The sequence below is a fragment of the Stenella coeruleoalba genome (assembly GCF_951394435.1).
Source record: "Stenella coeruleoalba genome assembly, chromosome: 1".
Classification (NCBI taxonomy): Eukaryota; Metazoa; Chordata; class Mammalia; order Artiodactyla; family Delphinidae; genus Stenella; species Stenella coeruleoalba.
This window is the reverse complement of record NC_137169.1, coordinates 106,728,792-106,750,440: the sequence shown is the minus strand read 5'-3', so window position 1 is coordinate 106,750,440 and position 21,649 is coordinate 106,728,792. Positions and strand designations below refer to the sequence as shown.

The 21,649-nt window shown below is 41.2% G+C and overlaps 2 protein-coding genes across 3 annotated transcripts in view; one reads left to right on the top strand and one right to left on the bottom strand.

The window, feature by feature from the left end:
* Positions 1 to 226: 226 nt before the first annotated feature.
* On the top strand, positions 227 to 15,668 carry PDZK1 (PDZ domain containing 1; the record flags this gene model as incomplete). 2 transcript variants are annotated; one of them, XM_079921526.1, is made up of 8 exons in its annotated part: positions 227 to 436; positions 1,432 to 1,678; positions 3,422 to 3,558; positions 4,819 to 5,014; positions 7,347 to 7,543; positions 12,784 to 13,008; positions 13,675 to 13,965; positions 15,590 to 15,668. In XM_079921526.1, 8 exons carry the CDS (start codon positions 227 to 229, stop codon positions 15,641 to 15,643), a joined length of 1,557 nt encoding a protein of 518 aa, XP_079777652.1. In that variant the 3' UTR covers positions 15,644 to 15,668. The 2 variants fall into 2 exon arrangements, with proteins under 2 accessions (XP_079777652.1, XP_079777653.1); XM_079921527.1 differs by lacking the exons at positions 3,422 to 3,558; positions 4,819 to 5,014.
* The window catches only part of GPR89A (G protein-coupled receptor 89A), a 43,124-nt gene continuing 35,490 nt past the window's right edge, over positions 14,016 to 21,649 (bottom strand). The window contains exons 11-14 of the mRNA XM_079921549.1: positions 20,194 to 20,289; positions 18,472 to 18,561; positions 17,477 to 17,542; positions 14,016 to 17,337 (exon numbers count right to left, since the gene is read on the bottom strand). Coding sequence (XP_079777675.1) covers positions 17,131 to 17,337; positions 17,477 to 17,542; positions 18,472 to 18,561; positions 20,194 to 20,289 — 459 coding nt within the window. The 3' untranslated portion in view covers positions 14,016 to 17,130. The remainder of the gene's footprint in view (positions 17,338 to 17,476; positions 17,543 to 18,471; positions 18,562 to 20,193; positions 20,290 to 21,649) is intronic.

The following is a 21,649-nucleotide window of genomic DNA, read 5'->3' as shown; positions in this document are numbered from 1 at the left end:
ATACATGGGTCTGAAATTCACGTGAAAGGTCATCTTTGGGGAGAAATAGATTTAGAAGTCACTAGCAAGTCCTGGAAGGTGGCTTCCTATACCCCGAATGTTGCTACCTGAACAGTCTGGATTTGGTGTGACAGAAGAATAGAGGTATAGGAGATGGAGGACAGATTTCTCACCCCAGTTAGATTTTCTGTCTTGTGGATTTACCCATTTGTTTTTCATCACAGAAATGGCCTCCACCTTCAACCCCCGAGAATGCAAGCTGTCTAAACAGGAAGGGCAAAGCTATGGCTTCTCCCTGCGAATTGAGAAGGACACTGATGGCCACCTGGTCCGGGTGGTTGAGAAGGGTAGCCCAGCAGAGAAGGCAGGTCTCCAGGATGGAGACAGAGTTCTTAGGATCAATGGTGTCTTTGTGGACAAGAAAGAGCATACGCAGGTAAATGGGACATTTGGGGTTCTTCTTCTTCTAGGATCTCTTCAGCCCCCACATCTCTGCTGATTCTAGTTTTGGGGGTCAGTGGAGCCTTCCTGGCTGCCACTGGCAAGGCAGGACAGCTTTACAGCTATATTCTGCCGGCTAATCAAGTCTCCCATGATTGACCAAGAACTGTAAAAATTATTCCTAGGTTTGAATAGTGTCAGGTCTAATGTGCATTGCATATTTGCTACATGAAAGGAACTATACCAGGCAATTTCATATTCATTATTTTGTTAAATCCCCACCACAACTCATGAGGTTCGTATGACTATTTCATAGATGAGGAAGTGAGGGCTCAGTCACCTTAGCTTGCTAATGTGTGCATGTAGTGAACATGGGGGAGGGTCTGACCTTACCCCAATTCTGTCTGCCTCTAAGTGGGTGCTCTTTTCACTGTACTATGCTGTCTGCATAGACCCAGGAGGACCTGTTGTGCTCTAGGGCAGCATTCGTCCCTGCAAAGAACCAGTCCTAGTAAAAGTGCCCTGGGCTAGGGCTTCCCTGGTGGCGCAGTGGTTGAGCGTCCACCTGCCGATGCAGGGGACACGGGTTCGTGCCCCGGTCCGGGAAGGTCCCACATGCCGCCGAGCGGCTGGGCCCGTGAGCCATGGCCGCTGGGCCTGCGCGTGCTCCGCAGTGGGAGAGGCCACAACAGTGAGAGGCCCGCGACAGCAAAAAAACACAAACAAACAAAAAAGACAAAAGTCCCCTGGGCTAGGGTTGGGCTATTACAGTAGTGCTAGAGGCCCAGCCTAATCTGTATCTGGATCTCGGGAGGGGCCTGGGCAGAGACGGCTGGGGCACAATCGGCTAACTATTCGGGTGTCAGGGGTCAGCTAGTAGAATCTCCAGGGCCAGATAATGAGCCAGATGGCGAGCCCTCCCCCGGCCCCCACCCCGGTGGTTGATAGAGGGTTATTGTTAAAGTTAACCTTTTTCTTTCTTCCTCCTAGGTTGTGGATCTGGTCAGAAAAAGTGGGAATTCGGTGATTTTACTGGTCCTGGATGGGGATTCTTATGAGAAAGCTATGAAAAAACAAGTAGATTTGAAAGAGTTGGGTCGAAGTCAGGAGTCGAGTTTGAATGATAAGAAGCTGCCCTCTGTAATGAATGGAGGGGCACAGACTTGGACACAGCCACGGCTCTGCTACCTGGTGAAGGAGGGGAGTAGCTACGGCTTCTCTCTGAAAACTGTCCAAGGTGAGCTTGAGGGTGGGGCAGGGACAAACAGCTTTCCAGAAGAAAGATACTGTTCCCTGTTAATGACTCCTTTGACTAATTTTCAGTTGCTATGGAGATCCAACAGCAGCCTCTCTCTCCCTTTCCCTCCCTGGCCTTTCCCTTGCTTTGCACAGTTGTGCAAAGACACAGCAGCACTGTGTGGGGGACACTGGGCACTCCGGTCCCCCAGTGTTTGTCAGTCTGAGCCTTTGAGGTCAGAGGATTAGAGGGTTGATGCTTCTTCGTGGGTAAAGACGGAGGGGAGAATGGAGAAAAAGAGGCAAGAGAAGGGAGGTTCTCCACGATAGCCACTCTTGAATTGGAATGATATCTCTTTTCATCTCTCAAAATGCCCAGGTAGTCACTTATTCAAAAAATTCTTGAGTACCTATTTATGTATTAGCCACTCTTACAGTTGCTGAGGACACTGCAAAAATCCCCACCCTCCTGTGGCATTTAAATAGTACCCTCAGCTGTGGCCACGCTCTGACGTGACTTCCTGACCTCTAGCTGAGAGGTACAGTGATTTGAGAAATCCCAACCATCAGAAAACACTAGAAGTTCTGTTTCTAGAATTTCAGAGCTGCAGGCTGACCCACACTCAGTTGACCATGGTTTTCTAATGATTCTACTGGCATTGAGGTTGGGACCATAGCTGTGTTAGCCTTTTGGTTCCACCTCTAAGGTGGCTCCTTCCCTGTTCTTTCTGGTATTAGAGAGGTACTGATAGTGGGTCATAACTTGGTAAGTGCTAAACAGCAGACCAATAGTAAACATAAAATAGTTTCCAAGGCTTATTTAACCTGTAGCAAGAGAAATAAACTAGCTATAAGAGGTATTTCTCAAGTTTGTCAGTTATTAAAACACAGTGATGTAGGTGGTCAAGGGAAGCTTGGCATTTCTCAGAGGTTGGTTATCAGTAAAATGGTAAAAAAAAAAAAAAAAGAAAGAAAAAGAAATTGTAATTCAGACTCTACTCATCTGGCCTTTGTGTAATGTCCATGGTGAATGGTTTAGGTTAGCGTTATGAAGAAAATTTTTTCTTCATGACAAATACATAGCAAGGTAACAGGAGAAATGTTAAGTATTTAAGGAAGCAGAGTTTAAATTACTGTTATTCTTTGCCAATTGTTTATGTAGTCATTATGAAGCTATCCTTTGCCTAGGCTGATATGTTAATATCTTGAAAGAACTGACAGCATTTCTTTAAGAAGCACCTAAATCATACCACCTACTAATACACAATGACTGTGTGGATGCTTTCCTCTCCTCCTGTGCCTCTGCCCTCTTTAGCCTGCATCAGTGAGATTTATTCACCCCACTGGTTGTGGTGGTTGGTGATAGCATTAATTAAAGAGGACAGAATGGAGCAGACAACTTCTAATTCTACAAATGCAAAGAAAGGGAATATGACACAGGGCTGCAGTGTGGGTATGATTTGGTACTTTCTGGTTCAAGAAGCCAGTGCCACCTGAGATTGCTTCTTTGCATTCAGTTGGGCTCAGAAATCCTATTCAAATCAACAAAAGCCAACTGAGTAATGGCTCTGTCAAGCTTTGCGCTATGAGCTCTAATTGTCATTCTAAATCAGAAGCCAAAGTCTATTGGAGTTAGCCCTAAAATTTGAAGTTCTAATATTGTATTATTGGGAGAAAACCCTTTGCTGTTGGACTTTCCGTGTAATGGAGTTGTGACACTTGTCCACCTGTTACCCTCTTTCAGGTAAAAAGGGAGTGTGCATGATTGATATAAAACCTCAAGGTGTGGCTATGAAAGCCGGAGTCCTGGCTGAGGATCACTTGATTGAAGTGAATGGAGAGAATGTAGAGGATGCCACCCATGAGGAGGTGGTTGAAAAGGTATATCCCAAAGGAGTACTTTTCTTACCGTATCTTTTACTCTGCTCTCATTGGAAGTGACAGGAAGACAGGAATGGTAGTTTATGATGGGAGGACTATAATAATGGGAAGTTAACCCTTTGTATTAAGAGCAAACAGACTCACTAGTGGTATAAAGTGTTAATATAGGGTTTTGGAATAAGGCCTTTGCTAGTTTCATGTTGTCTTGAATAAGGCCTTTGCTAGTTTCACGTTGTCTTGAAGAAAAGTGTTCTAAAGAACCATTAACTTTATCTTTTGGATCTTATTTGTAATTGATTGGAATTAATTCCAATTTAGAGGGGGTTGGAATCCCCCACTAAATTTATAATAAAGTGAATGTTGAGCCACTGTTACTAAAATGTTTTAATACAAGCTCGAAGATATAACCGGTGTGGTGATGAATATTGAGCTACACATCGGGAGTATTTGAAGACCTGTTATATCCCAAATCTTATGTCTAGCATGGTTCCATGACACATGGAAAACACTCAGAGGATTTTTTAAAATAAATTTATACTTATAAAATTTAAAAATAAATTTATTTATTTATTTTTGGCTGCATTGAGTCTTCGTTGCTGCGCGTGGGCTTTCCCTAGTTGTGGCGACTGGGGGCTACTCTTCGTTGTGGTGTGCGGTGGCTTCTCTTGTTGCAGAGCACTGGCTCTAGGCACGCAGGCTTCAGTAGTTGCGGCTTGGGGGCTCTACAGCACAGGCTCAGTAGTTGTGGCACACGGGCTTAGTTGCTCCGCAGCATGTGGTATCTTCCCGGACCAGGGCTCGAACCCGTGTCCCCTGCAATGGCAGGCAGATGCCTAACCACTGCACCACCAGGGAAGTCCGGCAGAAGTTTTCCTTTGGGGTCATATAGAACCTTGAAAATTGACCAACTTTATCTTCTCTTGGTAGAAGGATCTTTCAAAGTAGACCTTTACTTTCTTTTTCAAACTCCTTTCCTAGTCTTCACCTATATACCTTTCTGGGTACACAGCTTTCACTTGGGTTCAGTTAGCATCTGTGTGGGTGAGGTCATACTTAAGAAGGCGAAAAACAACAACTGTACGAGGGAAGATACATAATACCAGTGAGGTGGTAGAAAACAGTATTACAGCTTAAACTCAGGCCTCACATCTCATATTTCCTATTGAATCTATAGACTGTGCCTTGATACAGAAACTTTCCTATTTCCCAGCATCATTCTTGGAGATTTACGTTGGCCCTCACCTGTGTATGTTGTTGCAGGTGAAGAAGTCCGGAAGCCGCGTCATGTTTCTGCTGGTGGACAAGGAAACTGACAAGCACCATAGTGAGCAGAAGATAAAATTCAAGAGAGAAACAGCCAGTTTGAAACTGCTACCCCACCATCCCCGGGTTGTGGAGATGAAGAAGGGAAGCAATGGCTATGGTTTCTATCTGAGGGCAGGCCCAGAACAGAAAGGTAAGGCACTAGAAGAGCAGAAAACCTGGTAGTGTAACCATCCAATTCCTCATCCCAGTCTGACTCCAGAGTTCCTTTAGGCCCCCAACCCCCCATCAGATTCATGAAGGAAGTAGTAAGAAACTAGGAAGCATAGCTGGGTCAGTTTAACTCCGTGCATATGGGGGCCTGATGATGGGCATCCCTAGGTTTCCACAGCAGAATTATAAGGCAGAATTTTGGATCTGGGCAGTAGTATGCTGGTAAATTGGCTCTCTGGAAAAAAAAAGCCCTAATTTGTAGCATGTGTTGTTTTTTGTGGTGTAAATACTCCCACCATGTCTGATTTCAAGCCACCAACATGCTGTCACAGAATGCAAAGTTGAGAAGTGTTTTCATGAGCTGGTGTGAGGCAGCTCCAATACACCCCTAGGTCTGAGGCAGAGGGTGGGTTGGGATCTGGGACTTGAAGAGAACCAGGAGTCTTTCTGGTTCTTATAATTCAATAAGGAAAGAACTAAGGTCCTCCTACAGAAGCTGAACACATTAAAAAAATGTAGGTTCAGGCCATGTGAACTGTTATTCACCCAGAAGTTGCTATTTTCTTTTAATCATATATTTATATTAATTTATGAAACATTAATTTGGTTCATATAATGTAAAAATGTATTCTCAGGGCCCTTGAGAATATCAAGTGAATCAGACAAGAATTCTTCAGTCAAGAAGCCTCTTGTTTAGTAGAGGAGATAAGACATGTGTGTCCATAACTGAAGGTAGATGGTGAGAAGCACCTTAATACAGGGCAGATAAAATACTGTGGAGATTCAATGTTGGAGCAAGTTTTTCTCACTAAAAGTGTACTGGGAGGCCTCTTAGTAAAGGCAGCACTTGAGCTCAGGCTTCGTAGTATGAATACAATTTGGGCAAGCTGATGGAGTGGGGACAGGAAGGCCAGTCCATGAAGACAGGATTGTGTGAATAAAGCAGGAAAACACAGGCACAGTTTTACTGGCATCTAACGTGTAGCACAGAAAAGCAAGTTAGAAAGCTTGGTCGGCGAGAAATGATGGACCTTTAGTGCGTGTTGAGGAGTTTGGACTTGTTTCTATAGTCAGTGGGGAGTTAAATGTTTTTTGAACAGTGTGAGAGAGAAGAAAAATTAAGCCTACAGTGTCTTGGGAGCTTTACACATCTCAATTACTCCTAATAATTCTGCAAGAATTGCTGAAATTGAGGACCTGAAGAAGATAGGATAATTTCTATAAGGTCAAACAGTTAGTTGTGGTACAGCTAGGATCAAATTCAGGTCAGTTTAGTTCCAAAGCCCATGTTCATGCTGTTGCCCTGGGGAGTGACTCGGTCAGACATTGCATCAGGATGAATCTGGAGGCAGGTCTGCATTGGAGAAGGGGAGCATTAAGGACAGAGAGAGCAACTGGTAAGGTGGTGTGGCAGTTTAGGTAGAAGTTCAGGTAGAGGATCTAGGACTCGAGAAGAGGAGATGTATAAAAATATTAAGGTAGCACTGAAGGACTTGGCTGATTAGACATGGGGAGTGGATGCTGAGGAAGAATCAGTTGCGAAGTGTCAGTGCCTGGGGAGATGGTGCTCCCACTAACAGGTGACCAAGATGAGGGAGACGGGCCAAGATGAGTTTTGGTTTGAATACATTACATTGGAGGAATCTATGGGCTATCCAGTTGGAGATGCCAAGCAGCTAGCTGGAAAAGTGAAACTGGAGCTTGTTAAAACTGAATGAAGGACAAAAAAAAAGTGTGAGAGATCTGGAGGCATCCGGTGAAGATAGTTTAAGTCACGAGAATAAGGCTAAAGACACATCCTTGTGGCGTCCACACACAAACGCGTTCACAACTCAATTTGCCCAACTGCTACGAAAATGCCAGCATGGGTTTCCTAGGGTCTGAATTCTTTGGTTTTGTTCATCATTCTTCCCTTCCCCCTTTTTTCTTTACGGCAACTTCTACATAAGATGTACAGATACGAGTATGCACACTGACTTCCTGGGACTTTGCTGACCCTTCTTACTGCTGAGCATGCTATTTTGTTAAGATTGAATCCCAAACACTTTTAGAATGTTTTAGTAACAACATTCTTTAAAACCCTTTCATTATTAATGGCTGGGTTTGTTCTTGGAATGAGTTCTGACCAAAGAATGAGGCTGGATAGGATGTGTATAGACATCCTAGGGTGCCAGTGGGAAGGACAGGAGTTGTACTCAGCATGTCTTTTATATCTATTTTATAAGGGCCTTAGGTTCCAGCAGAAATCCCTCAGTTTGTTTTTTAGTGGTCTTTCTGATAATTTTATTAATTTTTTTGGTGGGGGTGAGTAGGTCAAATCGTTAAGGACATAGATTCCGGAAGTCCGGCAGAGAAGGCTGGCTTGAAGAACAATGACCTGGTGGTTGCTGTCAACGGCGAGTCTGTGGAGTCCCTCGATCATGACAGTGTGGTGGAAATGATTAAAAAGGGTGGAGACCAGACTTCACTGTTGGTGGTGGACAAAGAGACGGAAAACATATATAAACTGGTAAGTAATACAAGGCCACATATTCATGAATTAAGGTTGGGTCCATTCAGTCATGCCCTCAAACTTTGGCTAAGTTACCACTTTGATCTTCATACTGGAAGGGGCATAAAATCATCATAAAGGCTGCATTGAAGCTCAAATTGTTAGAGATAAGAGAATGCCAAGTGATGGGTACATGAGTTTTAAGTCCTTAGATTCAAGATTTTGAAAGAATTTGCAAATATAACTGCAGAATCTCTCTTGGTGACCTGGGAAAAACCTATGAACAATAGCCTGGAAATAAGCAGATGTAGCCCTAACTTTCCCAAACAGGGAATAATTAGATTTTAAACTATAGACCAATACATTCTATCAATCCCGTGTAAAAGCCTAGAAAGGATTATTAAACAGTTTATAAGCCCTTAGCAAGGGAGTAGAAACACAGATTCACCAAGACCAACTGGTGTCAAACTAACCTTATTTCCTCTAATCACAACAGCTATTATCTGCACATTTTAAGGTTTTTATAACAGTTTTGTCACAAGAACAAATGTCTGTAGCTTAGCAGACATTTGGGGGCCTCCTAAGGCACCATCTGCCTTGCTGGGTGTTGGTCACAAAAACGAACAAAGATGAACTTGTTCTATGTGATATGCAATAACAGAAGCATCCAAAGGTGTATAAGTGATATAGAGGGAGGAATATTATGAGAGGTGGTGGTAGTACTAGCCTCCTTTTTGTTTATTTATTTATTTATTTTTGCGGTACATGGGCAGGCCTCTTACTGTTGTGGCCTCTCCCGTTGCGGAGCACAGCCTACGGACACGCAGGCTCAGCGGCCGTGGCTCACGGGCCCAGCCGCTCCGAGGCATGTGGGATCTTCCCGGACCGGGGCACGAACCCGCGTCCCCTGCATCGGCAGGCGGACTCTCAACCACTGCGCCACCAGGGAAGCCCCCTAGCCTCCTTTTTAGATGAAAAAAATGGAACTTAGACTAAGTGATGATTGGCGAAAGTCACACAGCTTAGCAGACTGAAGCTGGTGTGTGAATGCAGGTTTTATTATGCCATAATCCCTCCCAGCACAACGTTTTGATTAGATACTTCAAGACACTTGTCTTGATGACACTCTGCCCCTATCCAAAAAATGCAACTTAAGGTTACATTAATTGACACTTAGCTTCTGGAGATGGTAGTATTACTGTACTGAGTTGGTCAGACTATACCTGAAATTACCAGTAATGTAATCTTGGGTAAGTCACCCTCCCTGTGCCTGTTTCTTTCGTTGTAAAATGGGCGTAGCTACAGTGAAGGGTGGCTATGAGTGTTAAATGAGTTAATATTTGGAGCATTCAGAATAATGCCTGGCACATATAAATGTTTGTTAAATCAACATTGTGTCCAGTTCTGAGAACCTCACTTTAAGGCCAGTGTCAAGAAAGGTAAACAGGGCAGAGGTTTCGTAAGACACTACGTGAATATTTCGCTTGAATAAGCATAGACTTTGGGGAAGAAAGAACATCTTCAAGAATTTGAAAGGCTAAATGGTAACTATGTAAGGTGATGGATGTGTTAATTTAACTTGATTGTGGTAATCATTTCACAATGTATATGTCTAGCAACTCATCATGTGTACACCTTGAATATATACAATTTGTCAATTATACTTCATTAAAGCTGGGAAAATGTATGAAGCAAAAATTGACAAAATTGAAAAGAGAAATACAGTTCTAGAATAATAGTTGGAGACTTCAATATCCCACTCTCAATACTGGATAGAACAACCAGACAGAAGTAAGGAACTAGAGGACTTGAACAACACAAACCAGCTAGATCTAACAGACATACGCTCTACCCAACAACAGAATACACATTCTTCTCAAGTGCACAAGGGATATTCTCCAGAATAGACAATATGTTAGGCCACAAATTAAGTCACAATAGCCAAAAGATGTAATCAACCTGTGTCCACTGACAGATGAATGGATTTAAAAAATGTTATATCTATCTATCTAATCTATCTAATGAATTTGGAAGGCTATTATGTGCAGGAAGTAGACTTATTTTTGAGGTGTTCTATGGGGCACAGCTTGACCAAATAGAGAAGGCACAGGGAGCTAGCTTTTGGCTTAAGGACAACTGAAGCTGCCAGGAACAAGCTCTGCGGAGCAGGGAGCTCCCAGTTGGTGGAAAAAATCAAGCAGAAGTCAGGTCACTGCTGTAGCTGTTGTAAAGGGAATTCTGGCATCAAGTCCTTGTCAATGCCTCCTAAACTTATGACAGCATGACTGAACTATAATTTTAATGTTTTGGTTAATATGAGAGAAATTGGACCTAAAAAGATGCTTGTTGCCATCTTCTTCCTCCGTCTTCACTACCGCCTCCACCCCAAAGTAAGTTCCATAGATGGGTAGGTGGGAGGTGGTTGGATCTTTGATATATATCAGTGAATAAAACAAACACCTAAAACAGTTCCTGGAACATACTAGACACCCAAATATTTGAGTGAAGAATGAGTAAAAACTCATTAAGTGTTTAATGTTACTGTCCTCTGCCTCAAGATTAGCTGCTACTGTCAGATACAGTTGATTTGCTTGTTTGGGTAGTGACATCAGTGGTATTTTTGCATGTGATGAGTCACTTTGACAATTTTCCACATTCTATTTTATTTTTTAAATTTATCTTTGGCTGCATTGGGTCTTTGTTGCTGTGCACGGGCTTTCTGTAGCTGCGGCGAGTGGGGGCTACTCTTCATTGTGGTGCGTAGGCTTCTCATTGCGGTGGCTTCTCTTGTTGCAGAGCACGGGCTCTAAGCACATGGGCTTCAGTAGTTGTGGCTTGCGGGCTCTAGAAGGCAGGCTCTGTAGTTGTGGCGCATGGGCTTAGTTGTTCCACGGCATGTGAGATCTTCCCGGACCAGGGATTGAACCTATGTCCCCTGCATTGGCAGGTGGATTCTTTTTTTTTTTTTTACACATCTTTATTGGAGTATAATTGCTTTACAATGGTGTGTTAGTTTCTGCTTTATAACAAAGTGAATCAGTTATACATATACATATGTTCCCATATCTCTTCCCTTTTGCGTCTCCCTCCCTCCCACCCTCCCTATCCCACCCCTCTAGGTGGTCACAAAGCACGGAGCTGATCTCCCTGTGCTATGCAGCTGCTTCCCACTAGCTGTCTATTTTACGTTTGGTAGTGTATATATGTCCATGTCACTCTCTCACTTTGTTACAGCTTACCCTTCCCCCTCCCCATATCCTCAAGTCCATTCTCTAGTAGGTCTGTGTCTTTATTCCTGTCTTGCCCCTAGGTTCTTCATGACATTTTTTTCCCTTAAATTCCATACATGTGTTAGCATACGGTATTTGTCTTTCTCTTTCTGACTTACTTCACTCTGTATGACAGACTCTAGGTCCATCCACCTCATTACAAATAGCTCAATTTCGTTTCTTTTTATGGCTGAGTAATATTCCATTGTATATATGTGCCACATCTTCTTTATCCATTCATCTGATGATGGACACTTAGGTTGTTTCCATCTCCTGGCTATTGTAAATAGAGCTGCAATGAACATTTTGGTACATGACTCTTTTTGAATTATGGTTTTCTCAGGGTATATGCCCAGTAGTGGGATTGCTGGGTCATATGGTAGTTCTATTTGGCAGGCGGATTCTTAACCACTGTGCCACCAGGGTAGTCCCAATTTTCCACATTTTTTTAAATTATAAATTTATTTACTTATTTTTAGTTTTGGTTGCATTGGGTCTTCATTGCTGCACGTGGGCTTTCTCTAGTTGTGGCCAGCAGGGATACTCTTTGCTGTCGGGCATGGGCTTCTCATTGTGGTGGCTTCTCTTGTCGCAGAGCACGGGCTCTAGGCACGTGGGCTTCAGTAGTCGTGGCACAAGGGCTCAGTAGTTGTGGTGCACGGGTTTAGTTGCTCCACAGCATGTGGGATCTTCCTGGACCAGAGCTTGAACCCGTGTCCCCTGCATTGGCAGGCAGATTCTTAACCTCTGTGCCACCAGGGAAGCCTCCAATTTTCCACATTTTAAAGAGAAAGAAATGTGGGAAGATTTGCAAGTATATCATTGAAAGGTCTGAAGTTAGCTGAATTAGGTAACTAGCAGGTTCTGTGCTGGTGCTTCTCTTGATAAGAAAGGAAGATGTGGTCTTGGGGTTACTAAGACAGATGATACCAGGACCCCAAATCCAGTTTTATCCAGGTTGCTGAACAGTATGATTTGGGGCAGAGCACATGTACTCACCTTCGATTGCTTGATTTTCTACTCATTGCCTAACAAATGTCCTGGATGCTTGTGGGCAATAATTTAACTACGGATCCAAGATCTTACTATACCCAAATATACCCTTTTAATTCTCTCAACTAAAACCCGCACTCAGCTAAACTCTTCATTCTGTAACACAAACCAGTCATATGTTTCCTGTTCTATGCCTCTTTTATATTTGAGACCATCACTGCCTTCTTCACATGGATGGTCTGGGAGTCGAGATGGATTAGAAGTATTTAAAGATAGTGAGGAGTCTGGCTTAACAGAAGTGTCAGCTAATGGTTACAATAATAAATAGTAAAATAAATTGAGTACAGCAGATACAGGACTGGAGGGGGAGGGGGAGAAGCAAGTAGCGAATGGTTGGAATTGGCTTTTGTTTACCATATGTGATCACATGATTGCCAACCTCCTCTACCCGCTCCCTCAATTAATTACTGCGTGTAATTCAAATAGTGGTAAAAATGAAGTCTCATGTTTCACTTTCTCTAATGTGTTTAAGGAGCTCTGAAGAGTTCTGAAGACCATCTTATTGAAGGGGAAGGGCCAGGTGAACCTGCTCTGCATGAGGTACTGGGCAAGTCACTCAAGGTCTATAATCTCCTAACAGGGAGATTGCCTATGGTTTGTTCAGTGACTCGCTCACTATCATGGAATCAGAATAAACCGGCAGTTCTGTTAGACTTATTTTTGGATCCTTGTACAACATTCTATACTGCTTTTATTTTATATATATTTACATTTGTTTACACGTTTACACTCATTACTCTATAACCAAGCTCAATCTTCCTTTATACCTTTTCTGTTTGGGGTAGTAGAGAAATTTTACAGCCCACAGCCAGATGTATCTGGAAGAGGAGTGGAACATGGAGGATACCTTATAAATTAAACCAGCACATTTAATAAAGTGTAACTTCCCATACTTACAATTAATGAGGTTTTTTTTTTTCCCTTTATTTTCAAAAGGCTGGCTTTTCTCCATTACTCTACTATCAAAATCAAGAACTGCCTAATGGGTCTGTCAAGGAGGCTCCAGTTCCTACTCCTGCCCCTCTGGGGGTCTCAAGCCCAGACACTACAGAGCAAGTAGCAGATCATAAGCCTAAACTCTGCAGGCTGGTCAAGGGTGAAGATGGCTATGGCTTTCACTTAAATGCGATTCGGGGTCAGCCAGGCTCATTCGTCAAAGAGGTATGGTGATCTGGTTCCGGCAGCCCAACAAACAGTCACAATTAGGAGAGTCCCAGTTTCTCCCACTCACCGATGGCTCAGTAAAAAGGTTACATTGAAGGCTTACACTGAGGGTCTCACGTGGGTTCAAATAAATGCTGTTATGGTCTTGTACCCTTTAAGATAGGTACTAGTACATCCTAAGCTCACATCTTTCATTTCTTAAACATCTGTTCCACCTAATTGTCTCTATAGATACTTTCAAATCAAATACTGTAAACAGAGTGAGTTGACATGACTGTGGTGACCGTCACTAATGATTCTGGGAGTGATACTTGTTTGCTTCTGTGCATTTGGCATAATGCCCCTACCCTGCAGGGACTGACAGTGAGGAGGCTATCTCTACAGCTCTCAAGTTGGGAAGGCAGACCTATGAAATCTAATGCCTTCAACCCAGAAGACATATGATATTCAACCACTGTGACACTACTCATTTGAGTACAGAAGTTGTAGCTTTCATAAGGAGAAAAGCAATAGAGCACCATTCTCAACTTCTCTACCTCAAGGAGAAATAATAACATGATTAAGAATAAATTCTCAATGTCCTCATCTCTCCTCTGAAGAATAGCTAGTCTAACATTCTGTTTTCTGTGTTTGGAAGTGATAACTCAGAACCTCTGCCCACAGGTACAGAAGGGTGGCCCTGCTGACCTGGCTGGGCTAGAGGATGAGGATGTCATCATTGAAGTGAATGGAGTGAACGTACTGGATGAGCCCTATGAGAAGGTGGTGGACAGAATCCAGAGCAGTGGCAAGAATGTCATACTCTTAGTCTGTGGAAAGAAGGCCTATGATTATTTCCAGGCTAAGAAAATCCCTATCGTTTCCTCCATGGCTAATCCACTGGATGACACCCCTGATCCTGAAGAAGGAACGCCGGAGGAAGCAGAGCAAGACTCGCACACGGCAAAAGAACGAGTGAGTGGTGATGCATTTCTTTTACTGATCTAACTAACCAGAGTCCGGTAAAGTCCTTAATAAGTGCACCATGTGTCTATGTTTACCACAGATTTCCTAAAATACTAGAAAATGACAGTGTAACGAGAACTAGCAAATTTATTTATCGTGGCAGAGAGGAGATGGTATAAGAACAGCGAACATCTTATTTTTCATAGCATGGAGTTGATGGTAACTTATCAAAATTATAATGGGAACCACCAGAAGAAACTGAATCAGACTATTTATGTACAAGTTCTGGATCTACCATTTATCAGCCTTGGGTAAATGGATTTATTCCCCGCGCCTCAGTTTCCCCACCTATAAAACAAGGATAATTTGTCAGATTGTTATCAGGATTATATTAATTAAGACTGTTAAAGTGCTTTGAGCAGTGCCTGCTTCGTGGTAAGCATGAAAATGAATGGTGGTGGTTAGTGACAGTATTGTTTTAAAAATAATTGGCAGATATTCAAGTTTTATTACTGGGGAAGAGTAAGCATTATTCCATATGTATTTGGATTAGATAAATTCCTTGGTAAGTCTCAATTTCTTTTCACAGGTGAACTTGAGGTCCAAAAGTAAACTGACCTAAGTTCATAAAGAAAATGTATGGCAAAGCCAAGACTCTAAAAGTTTTATATTCTTTCTGTTACATTATTTTTATTGATTGGTAATATAAAAAATAAATACTCATTTTTTTGGGTTTTTTTTTTTTTTTTTTTTTTGTGGTACGTGGCCACTTGCGGAGCACAGGCTCCAGACGCGCAGGCTCAGCGGCCATGGCTCACGGGCCCAGCCGCTCTGCGGCATGTGGGATCTTCCCGGACCGGGGCACGAACCCATGTCCCCTGCATCGGCAGGCGGACTCTCAACCACTGCACCACCAGGGAAGCCCAACAAATACTCATTTTTAATGAATACATGCTGTCTTAGTCTGTTTGGGCTGCTAAACAAAATAGCACAGACAGGTTGGCTTATAAACAACAGACATTTATTTCTCACAGTTCTCGAGGCTGGGAAGTCCAAGATCACGGCACTGACAGATTCAGTGTCTGGTGAAGGACTTCTGCCGGGTTGCAGACTGCTGACTTTGGCCACGCCTTCACATGGAAGAAGGGGCTGCGGAGTTCCGGGAGGCCTCTTTTATGAGGGCACTAATCTCAATCATGAGATTGAGATTGCCCTCATGCCCTCATGACCTAATCACCTCCCAAAGGCCCTACCTCCTAATAACATCACCCTGGGGAACAGGATTTCAACTTACCCATTTTAGGGAGATACAGACTTGCAGACCATAGCATACATGATAGCCATTGACCTTGTATTCTAGGTGTCTTTAAAAAATTCTATAATAACTCTATAGGAAGTCATTATAGTACTATGCTAACTGTATAGAAAAGAAATTATATATATATGGACATTAAGAAATATGTTAGTGTCAAACAGCAAACTGGAAACAAAGCCAAGTATAGAATTCAGGTCACCTGGCTTCTAGTGAGTGACTCTACTCCCTGATTTAAGTCATGCAACTCTAGAATAGATCATCCATCTCCTGATGTTCACACTCTTACCACTTATAGATCCTTTGTTTTCTTTTGAACAGGCCCACAGTACAGCCTCTCATTCTTCTTCCAATTCTGAAGATACAGAGATGTGATGAGAACAAGCAATAGCTTTGGCTGATAGCTGTTTCTGGGTATTTAATAGGAATCCTTTACTAAGGAATGAGCTACCACCGGTTTACTGTCTCTGTTAGAGAAGAACTCCTCTGGAAACCAGTTTGTCAATGTGTGATTGTCTTCTGTTGTCATCTGTTTTAGGGGCGGCTACTGCAGATAGCTTATTTATGGTCAACTTAGGAAAAGTTAAGGCAGGAGCCAGATGCTTTTCATTTGATTTCTTTCAAGCTTCAACTTAACTACATTTCTCTGTATGCTGTTATCTCTTCTGTAGGTTCCTAGAGCACCAAAGATGATTTATAAATTTGTATGTGTGAGAACTGCTAACTAAAGTACCTGAGAAGATAAGCCTATTAAAATTATCCTTTGTAAGAATGTTGTTGTTGCTAAAATAAATGCCATTAAAAATGCCTTTTGAGTATGCTTAAATTTTGCCTGTTAGCTGATGTAACCTTAATAGTGCTTTTGTTTTTGGTAAACTTTTCATGCTTTAACCTTCATGTTGCCTCTAGAAACACAAAACACAATAAAACTCAGAATAAGATCTTAGTAATAAAAAGAGACTTCCTGGTAATAAAATTCAGGATTTTCTTAAATTGCATATCTGAGTGTTCTACAAATTTTCCAACAGCTTCCTTGTACAGATGAAGAAATTGAGTCGTAGGATAGGAAAGTGACTTATTCCAGTTAATAGTTATTCACTGTTTTACCCCACAGCACGAGGGGCAGATGAAAAGAAAAAATGAGATATCATCACTGACTTGAATTTAGAATAATTCACTTTTAAATAATAAGTTGAAAGGAAATCAAGAAAAATGACATACTTTGAAGTCTCTCTTGGTAGACTCTAGTTCAGTTGCATACCACTCCTTCCCCAGGACAGATAACCTCTTGGTTAGTTTAAGGGGACAGGGGCTGGGGAGGAAGGGTGGGATGCCAATTCATATTAGATCACACAAGCATAACTTCTTAACCAAGCTATCCTTGATAAAATGATGCTAAGTCCAAAGTGTTAACAATCTCTGATTTTAATGATAGTCAACCTCAAGGGAACGTTATAACCTTCTCCATGTGATCCTTGACTTGAACAGAATCTCATGTGTTTGGCCCAGCTACCTTAGATCTCTCTTAGCCCAGAATTCCAGTGTATTCTCTCCCCTTAGTTTCTTGGCTCTGTCCAGTCCCACCACCCGGCATACTGCACCAGCCTCAAGCCCAAACAGGGTGCTCTTGGCTGAGTACTAGCTTGAGTTACTTCTCTCCCTCATTTCTGTGATCATGAGTAGCTGATGCTACTCATGATTACAGTATCATCTGAGGAGGCAGGTGTAAGCTGGAGGTAGAATAGGCTACCACAACATTTTGTTTGTTTAAAAAATGTTAGGCCCCGGTCCCCTCCATTTTTTCCCTCTTATATCCAAATTCTGACACCACTGGCCTGTAGCAGTCTATAATAGGCATGAGTTCAAGGTGTCATATGCTTCTCTGGTGCCTGTTTGTGGGCCAAATAGAGGAAGAGTATGCTGGAGAGAGCACTGACCAGGAAGATGACATCAAACCAACGGTGATAGAAGTTGAACTGTAGCTCTCCAAGGACCTCGGTGACTATGGTGCGGTACTCCAGGGGCATGCTCATTCGGATCAGCAGCACAGAGGAGACGAAGTACATGCCCTGCAAGTCAGGTTAATCAAGAAGTCCCTCTGAATGTAGTGACAGACGAGTCCCAGGACATTGTTAAAATATTTAAAAGTATAGAGCACATTTCTGGCATTTTACAGCTGTGCACATAAAGCTAGTTCATTAAACTTACCATTATCTGTGCTAATAGCAGGACAATGACATTGGAGGACTTACTGCTGGATATGGCATAAAAGAACTGTCAAGAAAGGGAGGAGAGATGAATTTATATAGTACTGCTAGATTCCTGTGTCAAAAACATTAAGTAGTACACTTAACATTTAATTGAAAATGTCTCTTCCATGCCACAATCCTGTATAGAACCATTCATATGATTAAGGCTATAAATAAGATATTTAAATAGACTGCCCCAAAAGGATCCAGTTATACTTTTCCCATATGGGTAAGTTGGTGGTTTTAGGTATTATAACATGAAAGGATTCCACCTTATCAGAAACTATGTGATACATATGATTTTAACATCATTATAAGTCATTAAAACAAATTACTCCAGGCCACTCCAAGCCCTTGAAATTGTTACTAGGCTCCTGAGCTCTTCCTAAAATTGTGCTAGATGCTTGGTGATCCCTTCTTCCCTCCCAACCTCTTCTCTCCTTTCATTCAAACAAGTCTTGGATTTTGAAATCCTTACCTCTTCTGACAGAGAGGATTTACCTTCCAGCTCCATGAAGCCTTCCTATGCTGATCAGAAAACAGCTGAACATTCTGCTTCTCCTACTTCCATATCCTCCTTACAAGCAACTCTCACAGTTATTCTTCTACCCTCAAATACTATCTCATTTATTCATTCCAAATACCTGCTCAGCACCTACCATGTGCCACGTTCTGTTCTAGATGCTGGTGACATATCAGTGAATGAAACAGACTGTGACCTCATTCTATGACCTTTGGTAACTAACTGTACTTATCTGATTGGTGTATGATGTAAATACATCATCATCAACTCATGTATTAGTTTAACTTTTTCTTTTACTCTGTTGTATGTCGTTTAAATATTTGCGACTGTTGTTTAAGATCTCAGAAGGCAGAAATGTTAACTAGGTAAAATCATCTCACAGTGCCACATGTAATTAAATTAGTACTTTTAAACTCTGTGATACAACCTACCTTGGTAAGAGTGATCAGCAGTCCTCTGATAGACGTGACAATGATTATTCCAACCAGAATGAAGGAAATGTGTTGGGACCAGAACTTCACCTGTCAACACAATAGGAAGGAAAAATATTTGTTAAATCTCTGTTCAGAGAGATGGGAAAGCTAAGAAGATGCATTCTTATCACTTATGTAGCTGTGAGAGGGAACTTCATTAGCAAGTAAGTGGCAGCGAAAACATGTACAGGAAGACTGCAGTGGATATCTTAACTAGCAGACTTAAAACTGAAGGCCAGAAGAAAGCAAGTGCAATGAAGTGATGAAAATAACTCTAATAACCAGAAGAAACACAAAGCTAATAACACAGCTTCAAGTGAAAAGCATGAATTAAAAGGAAACTAAATAGCAGCCTGATAATTTTAATACCTGAATGACAGTTCTCTGATCACCCAAAACTATAAGAAACTTTTCTTCTTATAATAAAAGAATATGTAGACATTCTCAGCTATAGTCTAGGAAATAGCTGACCTTCATCTGAATCACATGATGATACTTTCTTCTCCTCTTGGATTGCTTCAGAGTGAGAGGCAGCTGTGATACCCTGTGCTTGATTCAGGGCTGAAAAGCATCTGAGGGGGAGCTGCATTGCTAACATCTAAGAGATGTTATTCAGAATTATGAAATGTGAAGCACGTATATAGATGAGTTATAGATGGAATACATATACACACACAGCAGCTAGCCTCAAAGCACTGATAAGGGCATTTCTAAAAACTCACCCCAGTAAAAAAGTGTAAAAGAGGAAAACACATGTGAATAAAGAGTGAAGCATACTTCACCGTATAATTTATACACTACTTGAAGGAAAGATGCCATGCTCCTTCACATGAAAAAGGATACACTATTGATCTATCATCAAAAAAATGTGTGCTTTGAGCTGTTTCTCAAGGACTGGCGCTCAATTTGCTCTGGTGTATTTTCATTTTATCCAGCTATGAGGGGCATGTCCAGCTGAGATGGCTGGCTGGGGGTAGCATGCAGTCTGTGGCCAGGATCATAGCACAGCTAAATGGCACTCATAGGGACTAAGAACATGACATTGGTCTTATTATCAAAGTGCTAATCAGCTAGAATCACTGGCTATATATATACCTGGAAAATATACTATTCTACAAATAAAGACATTAAACTTAAATTGGGACAAGAATGTGTTTAATAACAGTAGTATTATAAAACACGTAGAAAGATGATTAAAAAAACCTTTGTGCACAGGTGACAGTTAACACTTTTAGCTCAAAACCCACATGAATTAATTGATACAGTTAATTTTTTATAGCAGAAACCATTTCAGTTCTAATACGAAAACACTAATTAGTATTTAATTTTCTACCAGAGGAATCAAAGGTGAGTTATGTTTGAAGATGTCATCAAGTATCACAGAAAGAAGTATTTGAATATTTGTTACGGAGAAGCTGGTGAGTGGTAGCTGCTAGAGAAGAAGAGGAGGAACTACAGAGATAATCACTAACCATGACAATAATAATTGCCAGTCGTCACTTATGGTTTTATGCCCTTTATGAATTTGCCATAGGAATACGCCAAAATATATAGGAGAGTGAGAATAATGAAAGCAGAAGCAAGTACCTAGAATAAGGAGTTAGAATCTAAAGAATTGTTATTTAGAACAGATAAAATAGAAAGAAACATAAGAAACAAGGATTTTGATACAACTCTTACATCAAATTGGATCCCCAGATAATTCACAGTGATCTCAATGCCTCTTGTGACTGGATCAGTTTTCCCAACTCGGTCAAAAACGATATTAATGGTTGCCTGCAGAGACACAGACCTTTACATTAGAGTATCTCAGTAATCACCATTTTAAAAAATGATTCAAAATAATGAATTAATCACCAAATGTACCTTACCAGGTAGATATTCCTAAAAATGCAATTCTACTCTCAATCTAAATCATATATAAGAAATCTATTTTGGCTATTCACACATAGGCAAACAAAAGTCCCTATCTACACTATCTTTCTTTTCTGTAGAGTCTAAAGGGGAATAAGGCTATGACATATACAAATTAATTTAACAGGATCCAGCAAGGAAACATTTTGGTAGACGAACTCAGGGTAAGAGAATCAAGGAATTCCAGAGTAATTCCCTGTGGTTATTTTCTGACAGCTCTAATAGCAATCACTAAAACAACAAAAATAGAGTTATAGCTGACAAGCCAACGAAGAAGATCAAATGGAATTACGAAAAATACCCAATTAATCCAAAAGAAGGAAGAAAAAAAGGAAAAAGGGGAAAAAAGAACACATGAGATGAATAAAAACATACAGCAACATGGTTGTTTTAAACTCAACCATATCAATAATCACATTAAATATAAATGGTCTAAACCAGGGGTTGGCAGACTCTGCCACTGTCATATAACTGTAGCTACAGACAATATGTAGATAAATGGGCTTGGATGTGTTCCAATAAAACTTTTAAAATAAAAGCACGTGGTGGCTGGATTTGGCCTGTGGGCTATAGATGGCTGACTCCTGGTCCAAATATGACAATTAAATGGCAGAGAGCACCAGATTAGATAAAAAAGCAAGTTGCTTACAAGAAACCCACTTTAAATATAAAGATACAAATAGGTTAAAAGTAAAAGTATGGAAAAAGATATATTATGCTAACACTAATCAAAAGAAAGCTGGAATGTCTATATTAATATGAGACAAAGTAGATTTCATAGCAAAAAATAAAAGGGTCATTTCATAAGAATAAGAGAATCATTTCAACAAGGGGCACATAATGACCCTACATGACATACATGAAGCAAAAAAGTGATAGAATTAAAAAAAAGGCAAATCCACAACAATAGGTGGAAATTTCAACACCCCTCTCTCAGTAATTAAGTAGTCAGAAAATCAGTAAGAGTACAGAAAACTTTAACAATACTATCAACCAACTTGACCTAATTGACACTTGCAAGCCATTCCACCCAACAGGAGTAGAATACACATTCTATTCAAGTGTACATAGAACATTAACCATGGTTAGCCATATTCTGGGTCAGAAAACAAGTCTCAATAAATTTAAAAAGATTCAAAGTATATTCGCAGATCACATGAAATTAAATTAGAAAGCAATTACAGAAAGATATTCAGATGATCCCCAAATATTTTATAACATA